Genomic DNA, 18,720 nt, shown 5'->3' with positions numbered 1-18,720 from the left:
ATTACTGTTTGAAATGACTGGTTTGTAATTTATTATTCACATATGACTACAAGGCCCCTAATATTAGAAGCCATTACTCCAATGACCTAAGGATAAAATCTCTTAATTAATCATGTTTAAATTCTAATTTATTATTACAGAAACATTTGAAATTGTGCAAGAACAACAGAAACCTGTTATTCAGTTCAATAAAACAAACGGTTTTCTCTTGGGTTATAAGGTACTGGAATTCCTAAAGTTCAATCATGGGTTCAGACTGTCTTGAGATTGCCAAAAAACTGAAAATTTAATTAAAAAAGTATCCACTACTGGTTTGAGAAAAGAGGGCAAACTGGATCTAACCAGGATACAAAAAGTGACATAAGTGCTTGTGAAAAATGTGTATCTGTCCTAACAACATAAAAAGTTATAACTAAAGTGACTGCCAAGACACATGGAATACAAATTTGTTTATCAAAATACTGTTTCATTAATCATTTGTTTATTGTTTAAAAAATAAAATAACTATTAATGCATATTTATTTTATTTATTGCTAGACTAGAAATGATTAAAAATAATCTTACAATTTAGAAGTGTCATATAAGAAATACTGTAATAATGCTAGACCAATATTTACATACAGCACAAAGATTACTTACTATATAACTCCATAATTTTCATACCAATGCAAATTGTTGTTTGAGCCACTATAACAAAATCTAAAATATTATTTCTATACTGTAATCAATCCAAAAATTTTAACTTTTATGGAAAGGAGTGCAATGATATTTTAAAAATATAAATATTGTAAACAGTATAATTTAAAATAAAATACAATACCTTATTTTGATTTTCAGGGTTCTTATAACACAAATTTCCAATCAGTCGGATGAGATAAGCTTTAAACCCAACAGCAGGATGAGACACTGTTCTAATCTGTGCAAAATCATGGGTCCCACTGAAAATGTTCTTTTTCATTTTCCCACTGAGATGTACCTCTCTCAATAGTTCTGTAAAAAGAAAACATTCATTGTGATTTGTAACTTCAGGCAAGAAAACTGTAATTGAATTAATTCACGATAATTACTAAATCCTGCAAAGAACCAGTAATCATCAAATCATGGACACCTAAATAAAACAAGCTATATGCAACACATATATCAGAAAAAAATGTCCAGTTTCTATATTTCAATATGTTACAAATTAATATAAATAGGATGACTTTCTTTTTTGATTTCCCATTCCTTTAAGATACTTTCTCTTTACTTAATGGTACTGCTTTTGCAGTGTTTGTGTGATGTTCATGGGTGCATTTTAGGGCATTTCTAATATTACTGTTCCCTTTTATAAATATACCTAAACAGTTGGGTAAACCAGGTAAGCTTGGTAAACAGTTATCTATAATTACTTCCTGTTTTTCTAAACAGGCGCCTCAGGCAGGACTAGTTTCCTGTCTTGTGTCCTGCTTGGATAAGCACCACCTATACCCAATTCTAGACTGGGATAAGTGATTCAAATAATGCATGTATGTGTGGACAGAAGCTATTCTATGCTGCAGTAACTGCAGTTTACTTTCTAATTTTTCAGGTCATTTAAAAAATCTGTAATTTGCAGATGGTTTAAAAATGTCCTCCAGTAAAGTAGTAACCATTAAGTTGACAAATCAATTAAAAACAGTAGTGGTATTTTTATATACTCATGGTCTTCTTTCAAATAAATCATACGTTTTCATGCTTTCAGATCTATATTATTATTAAAATATGCCATTTGCACACTTATATACCTACGTGAGCAGTGTATCTCAGCTGAGTGGCGTGAATGTGCTTTTATCAAAGACCTCACCAATTATGGAGCCACATACAGTGGAAGGCTCATCAACACTGGAGAGCAGAGTTTCACACTTCCCAATGATGTATAGTTGTTATAATTGGTCATTTAGACTACATGTCACAGCTGTGTGAAGAAGGCAGAAAATAAAATTGCTTGTGTTACAGCTTATCTTTATGAACTAATATACACAAATCTTGAGTCAGATACCGATTACAATTTGGACTATATTGAAAATGGCATGCTTGCTGAGGACTTCATGCTGTGCTTGATTTGCAAGTACTGCTCAGCATAACTTTAATACGGCATGCAGTTTTATAGTTCAAGTGTCATTGTTTCAATTACTATACCTGGACATTGTTGCCAGTTCTCCCTATGTTAGTTTTCTGAGCAGTGCTCTTTTAATTTCAACTTGAGTACTGTTATGCTCTACGTGCGCCTCTCGGAAATTTCACATGAGAAATCAGACAGATATCACTATATCATGCTGCTCGTATCTCTGGGTTGCAAGCACATGTGAATAGAGTGAAAAACAGGTCCACCTCCCCAAACTGACCGACAGTTGTGTGCAATATACTATATTTTATCCAGATGTTAATCATGCTCGCTTCAATGCAGAAGCAAGTGCAATTATAATGGAGAAACAAAATTGAAGTGAATCCCTATTGAAGCAAGCACAATAAGAAATGGAATAAAAAAATATTGCACAATGTTATCGATACTGTCAAGGGGGGTTTTGGGTGCAGGGAGATTATACTGTGAACAAGTCTCATATGCTTGTGACCCAGCAACTTTCGCCTAAGACCCAAAAGTGTCTGAGAAACACTGGTCTAGGACCTGTCCAGGATGTTTCCTGCCCTATGCCCAGGGCTGCCAGCAAATGCATTGTACCCATCCCTGTAACCCAGCACTGGAATATGCTGCCATGAAATTATATGTATGTAATTAGTTTATTCCAGACATGAAATGTAAGAAAAAAGCAACAACAAAATACATAAATAAAAACGCAATAAATTTTGGTGGGGAAACTTCAACAAAAGGAAGGAGAAGTATGAATTGCAGCACAAAAACACAATCTATTGTACAAAATGCAGTCTTTCTCTGTGTCTATTGGGAGGAGGAGGAGGTTGGGAACATGCACTGATACAGCCTGTTGCCACACCCAGCACACAATGAACAAACGATCTCAGGATCTCATATTAGGACCCAACTGCAGTCATGCAACAGGTGACACCTCAGCACCACACTAGTTCAAATGGAATGGAACAATGTGAGGTGTTTTTTTTTTTTTTTTACAGTGGCTGTAGTGCCAATCCTGCCACCAATCCCCAAGTTGTCCCTGTAAGTTGGAGGACCTGCTTGCAGGGCTGGATGCAGGTTAACATTATTCCCAGGACAGAGCAATTGCAGGTTAAGGGCCTTGCTTAAGGGCCCAATGGAGTGGAATCACTTCTGGCATTTACGGGATTCAAACCAGCAGCCTTCTAATTGTCAGTGCAGATCCTTAGCCTGAGAGCCACCACTCCACCCCCACTGTTTACTGATAATCAGAAGTTGCTTTAAAACAAATATACAAAAAATACATTTTTTTGGACATTCCCAAAGCATCACTTTTTATTTAGTTAATATTGGCGTAAACAAAGGTTTTTTAATCATATAAATACTGTCTTTTAAAAATTTGTGTGTATTGTACACACTACTCTTCAGCATTTGCAGCTCTTTTATTATATAAACAGAATAACAGTTTTTCATTTTTGGGGATGTAATTTAGGTGCAATAATGCAAAAAAAAAAAAAAAACATGGAGCATAAATATATGCAAGTAGTACAAAGATAAACAAGTAGCAGCAAAATGACTTTGGTGACTCTAAAAAAGATGACTGCTTAAAGCACAAAAATATAAAAAGTAACCTGTACAAAGCATTTTACTTCAGCCTTCTTAAATGTATCAATGTAACTCTTTACAAAACCAACATGCTATAAAAAGAAAAAAAAATACAAATGAGAACTTATCTTTAGCTTACACCATTTTTAAGAAGACTGCATACTCAACAAAAATATACTTGATGGTTTTATTCAATAATTTTTATTAAGCAGTTACATGTGTAGCAAAACTGGTCTTTACAGGCATGTACTCACTTTTACTTATTAATTTATTTTTTTAATAATTAGACAACAAGGAAATTAAGCAACTTTCTTGGGGATACACACTAAGTAACAAGCTGGCAACCTTACAGCTCAGAGATGAATTCATTATCCAGTGCACCTCCCTGCCCAGCAAAAATCTAACTTCTAGGAGTAAGTCTTATTATCCTGAATTTACACTGAAACACAATTTTCATCCAGCACAATTCTTTTTTTTGGAACAAGGATTAAAATCAATTTAAAGATAAATACAGTGGCATTTTATTGGTGAGAAAATTAAATTATCAATATTATCTTGCCTAATCAATATTATCCTGGAACTGTTAAAAAATATTTTTTATTAAAAAGTTTACAGCAGTTTCTTTTTAGTCATCTTCACAATGTTCTTCTTGAATTGAAATACAATTGTCCCCGCACTTCCCTCAGTTTTAATTTCGGGTACAAAAAGATGTCACCAGGAGCAAGAGCTGGTGAATACAGGGGTGATTAGCAACAACCACACAAATCTTTTATCTTCGAATGATAATGTGATTTGGGCAGGTGCCCTGTCCTGGGATAAAATGCAGTTTTGCTTATATCACTGCTCAACATTTTTTTTTCCTGATGCTTTCCCACAGATGTCTCAGCAGGTCAATGTTATATCTCTTATTAACAGTCTGCTCATGGGGAACAATGAACCACTCCATCAATATTATAAATGCGGCCATCACTCTCTGCTGAAAATCTAAAATTGTGCCTTAGAGAAAAAAATAAAGGATTTGCATCTGTTTTTTTTTTTTTTTTTTTTTTTTAAACGAGTAAGGAGTTTCATTACATCATATTTCTCAAAAGTCATATTGAGAATAATAGTGAGAATTGGATGAGTACTTGTTACAATCAATACAGGTACATAAATACAATACTCTTACACCCTTTTACAGAATAAAGAGCAAAATAACATAACAATATGTGCAAGTTCAGTTCAGTCATACACCTTGCTGCTGTTAGTCACAGCAGCCAATACCAGATAACACAGCTAAACAAATGTAATGTAAAAATTAGTTCATGTGAAGGAGTCTTCCTTTAGCTTAGTTCTATAAAAATACTAAACTATCTTCAGTTTAAAACTACATTTTTCGTGTGTAATAAAAGAACACTGACCACTGAATTACAGTAACCACAGGTAAAATATGACGTTTTTAGTGATATGCCTAAATCTAAATGCATCAGATCCAACACTGCTTTAACTGTATTTCTATTATGGTTAATACTACCTTGTTAAGTAAGACATTAACATATCTGTACTACATTTAGGAAAGAAAATTGAAAAATAAATAAACCAACTTACCAACTGTTATCTTCAGGATCTCTGGATATTGTTGCAAAAACATGAACTTTTTTATGTCAGATGTCATCTCACAAAGAATATTCAATAATTTTATTATAATATGACATTCCTGAAAAAAGAGAAATGTGATTAATTAGATTAGATGTGGACTCATGAACACAGTTTTCTACAATCTTCACATAGCTGCCCTTTATAGTGACATCAGAGAAAATATGACATAAAAATTGATGCGATCAAACAAAGAATGCCGAGACAAAATAAGTGAAGGCTGTGTAATTGCTGTACTCCAGCATTTCCATTAAGGTTTGGTAAGAAATATTACTGAAAACTGATTATTGATGAAAACCGTCGTGTTGTACAATTATCAATAAATATAGTATATATACTACTTTCAGGATCATTTTGTACTGAACTTTTACAATCATGGACAGAATTGTGGGCACATTACCATGGGCACCAATGCCAGGAGAGTTTCTTGCGTTCCTCCACCAATTAAATTAAATTAATACTCATTTCTGTGTGAGTGGGATTACAAAGCCAAATTCATAAATAAGTGGTGGCTGCAACAAGACATTATCGTATGAATTTATATTACACAGCAGTCTACAGTACATCACCTTGACTGCATTTCATATACATGATGAATACACACTGAAAATGGAGTGTGTAACTGCATTTTTGTATTAGCTTGCTGCTTAATGAAAAAAGTTACCCACACTGTACATCATGGCCATGAATATGCATCAAAGCAAAGACTAGTTTTGCAGAAGAGTTCCTGAGGCCTTTACTCAAGGTAGCACGTAGAACACTTTTGTGACCTTATAGAGAAAAAAAATCAACTTAATATAAAGACGTTAATTTGAAGGCTATCTATTTTTAACCCAAGTAAATATGGAAGTAATTTAATATAGCGGTCCAGAGTAACTCTACATTCATCTCAACAGTACTACATAAAAAATTAGAAGTGTTTTAATCACTCATATTTGGAAGACATAGTGGTATACTACATATAAAGAATGCACATTTTTATCTTAGTGAAGACTCATGTAATTATTTTAATCAAATGTTGTGATCTGTACTACTGCTGTATTATCTGCTTGCCTTTTATACCATAACCTGTTGTTATAAGTAAGTGAATCCTTGAAATTTTGCATTATAAACATGACATAGTCAGATCACACAAAACTGTGAGGAGAGTGGTTTGTTGGTGTGAGCGATTTAAAAAAAAAAAAAAAAAATACAGAGTCTGTAGGCTTCCAGCAGACACTGGTGCACAGGAAAATGTGCGTGTAGTGCTCTGAGGTTGATTAATTAAAGTGCTTGACTGATCAAGTGCAGACATAGACACGTCCGTCAAGTGTTTTGTTCACGTCTTGGAGTTAGTGACTGTGGCACCTGCACCCAGCCACAGTTTAAACGAAAACCTAGACAAGAGAGAGAAAGGGAGAGAACCAAGAGAGTAAGAAGGCAGCATTGGAGTGTTTGAACCAGTGTGATGGAAAGGGAGCAGAGCAGTTGGTAGCCCTGTGGAGGAGTGAGCGATCAGTGATGCATGGGTGGATCATCCACCTGCTGAATAATTATGGTGGAGCTGGTACAATGGAGGTGTTGTTCCCACAGACACCAAGTAGGGCAAAGTGGAAGACAGAGGGCCAGCTCTGAGAGGTCTGGTAGATGCTGAAGGAGGCAGCCAGAATGAGAGCCAGAAGCTCAAACTGCAGCTGCTGTTGTCTCCGGCCAGCTGCAAGGCCTGAAAGGGTAAGCTGGAGGGATGAAATGAGAAAGATGCACTGGGCTTGAGAGAAAGGCAGAGGCAGAAAAAAGTGTCTGATGACTACATGGTTTTGTTTTTAGTCATTTGATTATTTATTAGATTTTTAACTCATGGAGGAGCACCTGTTTTTAAGGATTATTTATTTAACTAGCAAAATACCCACGCTTTGCAGCGGAGAAGGAGTGTGTTAAAGAGGTTATGTAAACATATATATACATATATACATATCTACATATATACATATATATATATATATATATATATATATATATATACACATATCTACATATATACATATATATATATATATATATATATACATATATATATATATATATATATATATATATATATATATATATATATATATATATATACACATATACACATCCACATATATATACATATATATATACACATATCAACATATATATACACATACATATATACATATACACATACATATATACATATACACATATATATATATATATATATATATATATATATATATATATACACATATTTACATATCTACATATGTATATATACATATTTACATATATATATATACACATATATATACACATATATATATATATATATATATATATACACATATATATATATATATATATATATACACATATATATATATATATATATATATATATATATATATACATACATATATATAGCCAAATCCCCGCGCTTCGCAGCGGCGAAGTACTGCTTTTAAATTTTTATTAAGAAGACAAGAAAACCTTTGAGGGAAAATATACCAATAACAATTTGTTAAGGATCTGTTTTTTTGTGAAGCTGCCTTTACACAGCCTCTCCGCCGTTTTATAAACGAACGCCATATAAGGCCGTCCTTTCTCCTTGCTTAGCGGTTCTGTATTGTTTTATTGTTCGTTTATTACGATTCTTATATTGTGTAGCTATTTGAGACTCACTTTTCTGTTCAGGTACCCATTTCCTTTATGTAATCCGCGGATTCTCCACTATTTTTTGTTCGTTTATTACGATTATAGTTATTTATTGATTTCCTTCTTTAGCTGACTGCCTGCTCATATAAGGCGCTCTGCTGTTTTTTTGTGAAGCAGTCTTTACACAGCTTCTCCGCTGTTTTATAAACAATGCCATATAAGGTCATCCTTTTTCCTTGCTTCGCCAAGGAAGCAGCCTTTTTATTTAATCCACGGGTTCTCCGCTGTTTTATTGTTCGTTTATTACGATTGTTATAGTTCTCTTTGTATACCACGTTGTCAGTTCAGCACTCCGGTTGTAAAATGACCAAGCCGTGCAAGCTTACTGTTGAGAATGCAACGTATAGTTGTACAGGAGAAAAGCAATCTTGCCTCAAATCAATGGCAACCTTTTGTAGGTCTATGAACTTAATTTAAACTTTAGGTTTACACGGTGTTTTGTTTCCGAAGTACCTGCACTCATGAAAATGTCTGTATGCATCAGTCGCTTCATATTCTTTTCCTACATTATCAATTGTGTAATGTGTTTTTTGAACAGGTTTGATTCATCGAAGTGATCACTCGTGCTGCGTTCAGTCAGTTCATGTGAGCCACTCTCTTGTGTGATGTTGCGATGTCCACGGCTTTATTTAATGTTAGCTAAGACCCGGCACTTAAAAGTTTCTCGCTACAGCAATTTTAACTCCGTTTCAAGGTGATCCAAAGTCTCGTTTATACCTCATGTCTTCTCATTAAACTTGTATGTCGTGAATATGGTATTGCAAACGGCAGCGTTTCTATAAACTTAATTTAAACTTACGGTTTACACCGTGCTTTGTTTCCGCAGTAGCTGTACTTATGAATATGCTTGTATGCGTCACTCGCTCGCTTCTTATTGTTTCGCTGCCTTCTCAATTGTGTAATGAATGTTTTCTTCAGCGCTCCTTGGGGCTCTTCCTTGTTTTCTACATACTGCGTTCACAGTCAGTTCACGTGATTACGTGGGAGGCGTGATGACGCGATACGCAACTCCGCCTCCCACGGCCATCGAGCTGCAGTCTATTACAGTATATGGACAAAAAAGAGGTTCCAGTTATGACCATTACGCGTAGAATTTCGAAATGAAACCTGCCTAACTTTTGTAAGTAAGCTGTAAGGAATGAGCCTGCCAAATTTCAGCCTTCCACCTACACGGGAAGTTGGACAATTAGTGATGAGTGAGTGAGTGAGTGAGTGAGGGCTTTGCCTTTTATTAGTATAGACTAGCAAAATACCCGCGCTTCGCAGCGGAGAAGTAGTGTGTTAAAGAGGTTATGTATACATATATATACATATTGTCGCAGGTGGCCAGGATTATTACCTGGCCGGGACGCCAGAAAGGACCGGAAGGTGGCGAGAATAGCTTCCGGGCCACGAGAGCACAACCGCCATGGAGCAGGAGAGGACCGTGGGAAAGGAGAATGAACTGTCGGACTTGTTGGGACCCGTGGCCACCGCCTGGGGGCGCTTTACACCTCGTGGGACCCGGATGTTGTTACTTCCGCCACACTCTGCAAGATGGCGGAGGAATCTGCCAGGAAAGTCCGGAGTGTTTCCGGGGCAAAGGACAGCACTTCCGCCACACCAGGAAGTGCTGCCGGATGGTTTCACTGCGCCACCATGCCGTCCGCATACAAGCTTAAAAGGTTTAAATAAAACAAATATATACCTTTATTTTTACTTCCTTAACTTGTGGAGGGTGTATCCTGTAGCAAAGCCCTAACAATTTTTGGTGAAAGCCCCTTTCAGTCAATAAGTCTTAAAAACAGGTGTAAAGATATTGACAATAAGACTACGCAAACCCACCAAGACATGGAATCGTTTAAATCAAGGCTTTGCGCTACCTTCTTCCAGATCGGCCCCAAGGCGTTCATATTTTTCCAAAGCAGTTCTGGTCTCCATCGGCATCTGTAGCTGAGTTCGAAAAACACCATCCCATGCTATTAGTTAACGATTAACAAATTTCTATATGTATTGTAAGCATACAATACAACTGATAATATGTTGCGCTTATTTATCTGGTGTACCGACATTTTTGGGCGTTTAACGGCTGAAATCCAACGTGGTTTGTGCCCTTCAGAATGAAAACAGTTTGCATTTACCCTTTTAATAAAAGGCGAGCTTTTAAGCCTGAGAAATCACCCCGTAAATGCACACGTTTAATTGCACATGTGTTAATATGTATGCTTACACAGTATTAAAAGACACTCAACAATTAACGTCATTTACCTTTGTTCCCGCGTTTGAGTCGTGCTGTAAATTCTTACTGTGAAATATAATTGACAAATAATTTGGTGAATGAACTTGTGAAGAAGGTGGAGCTGGAGTATTACGTCACTTCATTAACGAAAATGCCGTGATGTGCAGAAGGGCGGGGGGAGTGTGGGGGTTGACGGAGAATGTTTTCTTCAGCGCTCTTTGGGGCTCTTCCTTGTTTTCAGTTCACGTGATTACGTAGGAGGCGTGATGACGCGATACGCGACTCCGCCTCCTCAATTACAGTATATGGACAAAAAAGAGGTTCCAGTTATGACTATTACGCGTAGAATTTCGAAATGAAACCTGCCTAACTTTTGTAAGTAAGCTGTAAGGAATGAGCCTGCCAAATTTCAGCCTTCCACCTACACGGGAAGTTGGAGAATTAGTGATGAGTGAGTGAGTGAGGGCTTTGCCTTTTATTAGTATAGATGAGGGAGCACTCCACTGTCATTGCACTTTATACACTACTTTTTGACTGTGTGCTTCCTGGTAACAGCGGGCAAAAAGTGCCTAGAGTAGTTTTTTAGCACGCCATGGTGGAATAATCCTGTGGCTAAAAGGGCTCCAAGACAGCTCCTTCTGGAGGGGATTTTTCATGATCACATCTAATTTTGCCACTATTCACTTTTCCACAAAAGCTTCCAGTGTATCCAGGACAAACCCTGTGATGGAGCAGGCTTTCCTGATAAGTTTGTTCAGGCACTGGGCACTTTTTGAGCTCAAATTGCTTTCCCAAGTAACCACCGCAGAGAACAATACACTGGCTACTACGGCCTGATTAGAGTATTTCCAGCAACTTGCTGCATAAACCAAAAGGCCAGAGTCTCCTTAGGAAGTACTGTCTGTTCTGGCTCTTCTTGTACAGCAACATGCTCATAGACTGTACCACCTCCACGTCCTACCCTTGAATGGTGACTGGTCTCAGGCTTTGGCATGCCGGAAATCCAACACCAGGGGCCTCATGTATAAACGGTGCGTACGCACAGAAATGTTGCGTACTCCCGCTTCCACGCTCAAATCGTGATGTATAAAACCTAAACTTGGCGTAAAGCCAAGCACATTTCCACGGTAACTCATACCTTGGTGTACGGAATTTCTCTGCTCAGTTTTGCAGACTGGCGGCACCCAGCGTCAAAGCAGTGCTACTGTTCCTGTGTGGTCACCCTTTCTTTCTTAGCTCCACATTCCTGACGCGGCTTTATAAATACACTGAAACTAACTGCATATTGTTTATTAGTGTAATGCATTGGATTGTAATTAACCTGCAGCAATATAATGGTCCAAGGAATAGCCATAGTATTCCAAATACCATAACTGCTTTAGCGTTGTAACTCTCACTGCATCTTCTTCTTCTTTTAGCTGCTCCCGTTAATGGTTGCCACAGCAGATCATCTTTTTCCATATTACTCTCACTGCACCACTCGGAGTATTTATATCACTGTATCTGAGTGGGGAATCACAGCAGCAGCTAATTGGAAAGAGAATTATCGGTACACAGCATGAAGCAGATGCTGCCTGAGCCAAGGCAAAACGCTTCAGAGACTTCCCTGTACGGACTTCGCGATTTAGAAAAAGTTTCATCCCAAGAACTCTAAACGCACTCAATCAGTCCATCAAGTGCTCCTTGTAGAACTGTTTGTAGTTATAAGTACAATCACCTCACTGTAAACTTGCACTACAGTTATAATATTGCACAACCTGCGCCACTTTATGAAGCGCGTATTTACATATGATGACGATATCATTTTTAAGATGAAATGCAGCAAAATATGTTGATTATATTATACAGATAAAACTTTAACTTCATTTAAATAATCTGTATTGTTAATAATTAAATATATGAGGACAAGGTGCCGCAGCGCTAGCTAGTTCAGGGATTGTTCCTGCATTGCGTTGTATTCTTGCTCGTGCTGACGCGACACTGGAAGGATAGATGGATATAATAATTAAACATGTACTATGAAGAAATTTCAATGTTCCTTAAAAGTTTTGAAGAATCGGCGTTCTTAGCTTACAGATGGCTTCATGTCTATATAGCTCATTGTGTGGTGATTGGGTTTTTGGAGAAAGAAAAGTAAGGACAGGAATTGGAGGTTAGTACATTTGAAAGAGACAGTACTTCTGTAATAAATTATTTCATCGAAGGTCGCGCATGGCGCCGCAAGCCTCTTGCGTGAGACATGAACAAGCACTGCGCCACCGTGTTCCCATGTTTAATAACATGCTTTCATTCCTATCATCATGAAAAAGATATCACGTATACATCTCAGTATTTTAATTATTCAGAGAGCTGTAATATCACGAATGTAATGGATTCTGTGTCCTACCGGAGAAAGAGAAAGCCTGTTTAAGAAGCAGGTAGTGATTCACACATGTAGAGTACATAGAAGATCAAATACAGAACAAAGCATTTAATGTGCCACTTTAGTTACAATGGGATTTGAGAAACTAGTAAATTAAACGATTTTAAGATGAAGTTTATGATGTTCTACTTTAATGGCAAAATAAACTATGTGATTAAAGTGGAAATTTCGAGACTAAAGTTGACATTTCATGCTTTTTTCCCCACTGTGTGCCTATTTTTTTGTCTGTACCCTAATAAGCTTTCATATGACACTCAGACGGTGGGCTACGACTCGCCTTTTCACGGCGACTTTGATATGTGATTTCTTTTTTATTTCGGGACACTGTGCGACTTTGTGAACTTGAGCCTTCGAGTTTCTCCGACACTCTGTCACTCGATCAACTTCCTTTTGTTGTTTATATCACTGTTTAAACCAACAAATAGTACGTTTTTCCTTTGCCTCCACTTGGTATTCACTGAAATTCTTATATTTCCCCCCGTGCTTTTCCCATTGTCTTTTCACAGAAGGCTATTTATATTGATTTGCATATTCAAAGAGGTGTAATTCTGGGAGGAGTTGGGGCGGGACAGAAGGCACGTGCACGTACGTTACTTTTCACGCTGATCGGGATTTATGTAGTGGAAGAACGTGAAAGTTTGCGTACGTACAGATTCCTGCATCTGGATTTTTCTGTGTGTACGCACATTCCCGCTTTTGTGCTTATGCCATGTTATAGTGTGAGTTCTACATACAGTGTTATACATGAGGCCCCAGCTCTTTTGTACTGCTGATGCTGAGCTGCAGGTGGTTCTCCCTGTACCAGAAAATTAAGTCTTCCACATGTCTCCCATATTCTGACTCATCTCCATTATTAATGTAGCCTATGATGGAGGTGTCAGCTGAAAATTTCTGTAGGTGGCAAGGGTTGGTATTGTATTGGAAGTCTGTTGTGTAGAGAGTAAACAGAAAGGGAGACAGGACAGTTCCCTGTGGAATTATACATCACCATTTCTAAAACATAGTTCCTGAGCCCCATAAACTGCTGTTTATTAGTCAGGGAGTCCATGATCCAAGAGATTATGAGGGCATCAAGATACACAGTCTTGAGCTTGTTCCTGAGCCGATGAAGCAGAACGATGTTAAAGGCACTGTAAAAACCAAAGAACACTATCCTTGTTGAGGCACTGATAAATTGTCAAATTGGGAGTAGGCTCTGTGGAGCATGTAGATCAGAACATCTTTCTCACCTCTATATGTATGGCATGCAAACTACAGAGGATCAATGTGTTCTGAAACCAGGGGGCAGAGCTGATTCAGAACCAACTTCTCTGAGGGCTACATGATGTATGAAGTAATAGCAACTGGTGTGAAGTCCTTTGGATCACTGCAATGCCGTTTTTAGTACTGAGACCACACAGGATATTTTTCAAAGCTGAGGAAACTTCTGAAAACTCAGGAGGAGGGAAACAGGTGCTGAAGGACCACTCAGAGCTGGCCAGCACATGTTTTCAGCACACCGGTGATAATTCTACCTGGCACTGCATCCTTGCTCAAGTTTTCCCAGCTCTCTCCTCACTCGATCAGCAAAGCTAGACAGTCCAGGAAAGGGAAGGGGGACAACACTGGTTTGATGTCATTTTAGGGGAAGGTCAATCATATTAGGTGATTAAGTCATATTAAAATTAAGTTATTTTTTTAAATTGCTCAGTTTTGTTGGTTCGTTAAATATTCATGTAAAAAGGTCTGTTTGCCAACATTTATGTTACTGTACTTGGGGGTCTATGAGAAAGGTGTCTAAAATTACCACCATGGATCACACTACCCAACTTTCCTGAAGACATTAACTGTAGTATGTCATTAACTTTGCCATGCATAGGTACATGAAAAAAACACACATACAGTGAACAAGAACAAGTGAGAACTTTATTACTAAACAACATTCACTCACACCACCATTCTGCTGTCATAACTCTTTTAATAAATTGTGCATTGGGTTATTAGTATTATTTACGAAAGATGTGGCATATAACAGCAACTTTAACTTCAGTGCTATTGCCTCCTGTTCCACTCTTGCTCAGTTGTTCTGATGGCACCTTTTCTTTCTGCCACTTAACACTTCATCAAATTCAGTCCCTCTCTCCAGTCCAACCCTTATCGGTCATGTAGTTCTCATTTTTAGATTCACTTTGATTTCAGACTAGAGCTCACACCTCTGGCCCTTACAATCCTATAAAATTCCAGGTGACCATTGACCTGCTCTGCCTCTGCTCAGTCATTGATTTCCTACTGACTGCTGTTATACTGTCTTTATGCTTGAAGGGTCATTTTACATTACTGAATAAAATCAGTGGTTTTGAAATATGAAGCCAACAACATTAAATTAGAATTTTAATATTTTCTTATAAAAACCTTCAGTAAAATAAATGTGACAATTATGACATAAACTTAAGATCAGCGGGGGAAAAAATTGTTAATTTTTTTCCTACAACTCTTACAAGTTAATAAAGCAGTAATTACAGTATGCCTTTGATGGTGAAACCATGTCCAATAGATCTGACTTAGATAAACTTAAAACGTAAATGCACCTTTTCTACTGAGGCACCATTTGATGCACTAAAATTTGAATGTGAATGTTCTGTAAACCATAGCCAGCAAATGTGACAAAACTTCCAAAAAGAACAATTATGAATTATATTTAAAAAGCACTCCTTTTTCACCGCATTATCTATATTAATAAAAGGCAAAGCCCTCACTCACTCACTCATCACTAATTCTCCAACTTCCCGTATAGGTGGAAGGCTGAAATTTGGCAGGTTCATTCCTTACAGCTTACTTACAAAAGTTAGGCAGGTTTCATTTCGAAATTCAAAGCGTAACGGTCATAACTGGAACCTCTTTTTTGTCCATATACAGTAATGGACTGCAGCTCGCTGGCCGTGGGAGGCGGGGTTGCAGGGGTTGCGTATCGCGTCATCACGCCTCACACGTAATCACGTGAACTGACTGTGAAGGAGAAAGGACGGCCTTATATGGCGTTCGTTTATAAAACAGTGGACAGGCTGTGTAAAGGCAGCTTCACAAAAAAACAGATCCTTAAAAAATTGTTATTGGTATATTTTCCCTCAATTTAAAAAGGTTTTCTTTTCTTCTTAATTAAAATTTAAAAGCAATACTTGACCGCTGCGAAGCCCCTCTAGCGCTGACGTCCGAGGTTCGATTCCCATAAGGGAGTGCAGTGAGTGTGTACGCCTGATGAGCCAAGAATTAGGGCGAAACACGTGTCGCGTACTCTTTGCATTATTTGACAGTAAACTATTTTCAACCATTCTATGATCTGCTTCTCACAACTGAAGGCACCATGGCTGATGTTAGCTGACTTGCTGGCCAACCATAAGCATTACCTGGTAGGAAACCACCCATACAATCAGATTGTGATTCAGACTACGAATGCCGTGAATGTAATTACCCCGATCTACATGCTGTCAAATAAACGAACCACACGCCGTGGCGCAATGTTAGGGGCTTCACCTCTAGCGCTGACGTCCGAGGTTCGATTCCCATAAGCGAGTGCAGTGAGTGTGTACACCTGATGAGCCAAGAATTAGGGCGAAACACGTGTCGCGTACTCTTTGCATTATTTGACAGTAAACTATTTTCAACCATTCTATGATCTGCTTCTCACAACTGAAGGCACTGTGGCTGATGTTAGCTGACTTGCTGGCCAACCATAAGCGTTACCTGGTAGGTAACCACCTATACAATCAGATTGTGATTCAGACTACGAATGGCGTGAATGTAATTACCCTGATCTACATGCTAGAGAAAACCTCAATGAAGAAACAGTGTGTAAGCATACATATTAACACATGTGCAATTAAACGTGTGCATTTACAGGGTGATTTCTCAGGCTTAAAAGCTCGCCTTTTATTAAAAAGGTAAATGCAAACTGTTTTCATTCTGAAGGGCACAAACCACGTTGGATTTCAGCCGTTAAACTCGCAAAAATGTCAGTACACCCGATAAATAAGCGCAACATATTATCAGTTGTATTGTATGCTTACAATACATATAGAAATGTGTTAATCGTTAACTAATAGTATGGGATGGTGTTTTTCAACTCAGCTACAGATGCCGATGGAGACCAGAACTGCTTTGGAAACATATGAACGCCTTGGGGCCGATCTGGAAGAAGGTAGCGCAGCGCCTTGATTTAAACGATTCCATGTCTTGGTGCGTTTGCGTAGCTTATTGTCAATATGTTTACACCTGTTTTTAAGACTTAGTGACTGAAACGGGCTTTCACGAAAAAAGTTAGGGCTCTGCTACAGGATACACCCTCCACAAGTTAAGGAAATAAAAATAAAGGTATATATTTCTGTTTTATTTAAACCTTTTAAGTTCGTATGCATAGCCCCATTTGGCTGTTTTAGTTTTTTTTTTCTTTCTTCAGTAATATTTAATCTCCTTAAAGAAAAACAACATATGCATTTTACTTTTTTTGCATCTCTTTAGTAATATTTTAGTGTAAAAGGATAACCAGTATTTAAACCTTTTATGTTACTTTATAAAGTTATTTTACACAATGTTGAAAAATTAATAAGAAAGCTACATATTTTGGCAGCTGCTGCTTTAATTTTCAATGAAATGAAAAAAGCTCTCCAAGAGAAAACCTCAATGAAGAAGAAACAGTTTGCACTATCTAAAAAGGAGAAACCCTCATTTATAAAGGTTTGCTGCAGATGACTTAACTGAAAATAAATGAATAGTTCCTATGTGTATAATACATATTTATCTATTTGACTTATGCCTTTATTCCAGCAACTTGCAACATCTGAGGTATAATTTGTTACATTACTTTTGTTTTTTGCAGCACAGGCAGGTAAAGTGACTTCCTCAGGGTCACACAGTGGTGTCAGTACCAGGATTTGAACTGACAAGCTCCGGGTTTGCTGAAATATTACTGAAGAAAGAAAAAAAACGAAAACGGGCAAATGGGGCTATGCATACAAATGTCCATCCATCCATTATCCAACCCGCTATATCCTAAATACAGGATCCAATCCTTGCCAACACAGGGCACAAGGCAGGAAACAAAAACCCGGGCAAGGTGCCAGCCCTCCGCAGGGCGCACACACCCACACACCAGGGACAATTTAGAATCGACAATGTACCTAACCTGCATGTCTTTGGACAGTGGGAGGAAACCGGAGTACCCGGAGGAAACCCAGACAGACACGGGGAGAACATTCAAACTCCACACAGGGAAGCAAACCCGGGTCTCCTAACTGGCACTTTTCACTGCGCCACCATGCCGCCCGCATACAAACTTAAAAGGTTTAAATAAAACAGAAATATATACCTTTATTTTTACTTCCTTAACTTGTGGAGGGTGTATCCTGTAGCAAAGCCCTAACTTTTTTCATGAAAGCCCCTTTCAGTCAATAAGCCTTAAAAACAGGTGTAAAGCTAAACTTGCAGCACCGCTATTCAATTACACTTGCCTAACGCCTCTCCTAAGGGGAGATACTGTGGGATCTGGGCATCAGTCAAAGCACCAATCACAGGCCCGATTAGAAAGCGGGAAGCTGTGATTTGTCGTCTCCCTCCCATGTAACAATCACAGCCCATGTTACAATGCACTATGTATGTATGTGTATATGTATGTATGTATATGTGTGTGTGTATGTATGTGTGTATATGTATGTGTATATATATGCTGATATGTGTATATATATATATATATATATATATATGTATATATATGTGGATGTGTATATGTATATATATATATATATATATATATATATATATATATATATATATATATATATATATATATATATATATATATGTACTGTATATATGTATATATATGTATATGTAGATATGTGTATATGTAGATATGTATATATATGTATATGTATATATGTTTACATAACCTCTTTAACACACTACTTCTCCGCTGCGAAGCGCGGGTATTTTGCTAGTGTTTAATAAAAAAAAAAAGGGTGAAAAAGATTATCCACGTCTTTACCATGAATTGTATGAATAATGATT

At 37.4% G+C, this 18,720-nt stretch overlaps 1 protein-coding gene across 1 annotated transcript in view; it reads right to left on the bottom strand.

Moving 5' to 3' along the window:
- atxn10 (ataxin 10) overlaps positions 1 to 18,720 on the bottom strand; it is a 197,018-nt gene that overhangs the window by 76,401 nt on the left and 101,897 nt on the right. Inside the window, exons 8-9 of the mRNA XM_028804614.2 lie at positions 5,279 to 5,387; positions 821 to 990 (exon numbers count right to left, since the gene is read on the bottom strand). Coding sequence (XP_028660447.1) covers positions 821 to 990; positions 5,279 to 5,387 — 279 coding nt within the window. The remainder of the gene's footprint in view (positions 1 to 820; positions 991 to 5,278; positions 5,388 to 18,720) is intronic.

Source organism: Erpetoichthys calabaricus, chromosome 1, assembly GCF_900747795.2.
Source record: "Erpetoichthys calabaricus chromosome 1, fErpCal1.3, whole genome shotgun sequence".
Lineage (NCBI taxonomy): Eukaryota > Metazoa > Chordata > Cladistia > Polypteriformes > Polypteridae > Erpetoichthys > Erpetoichthys calabaricus.
Note: the sequence above shows the minus strand (reverse complement) of the source record. Positions and strands in the feature narration are given on the sequence as shown.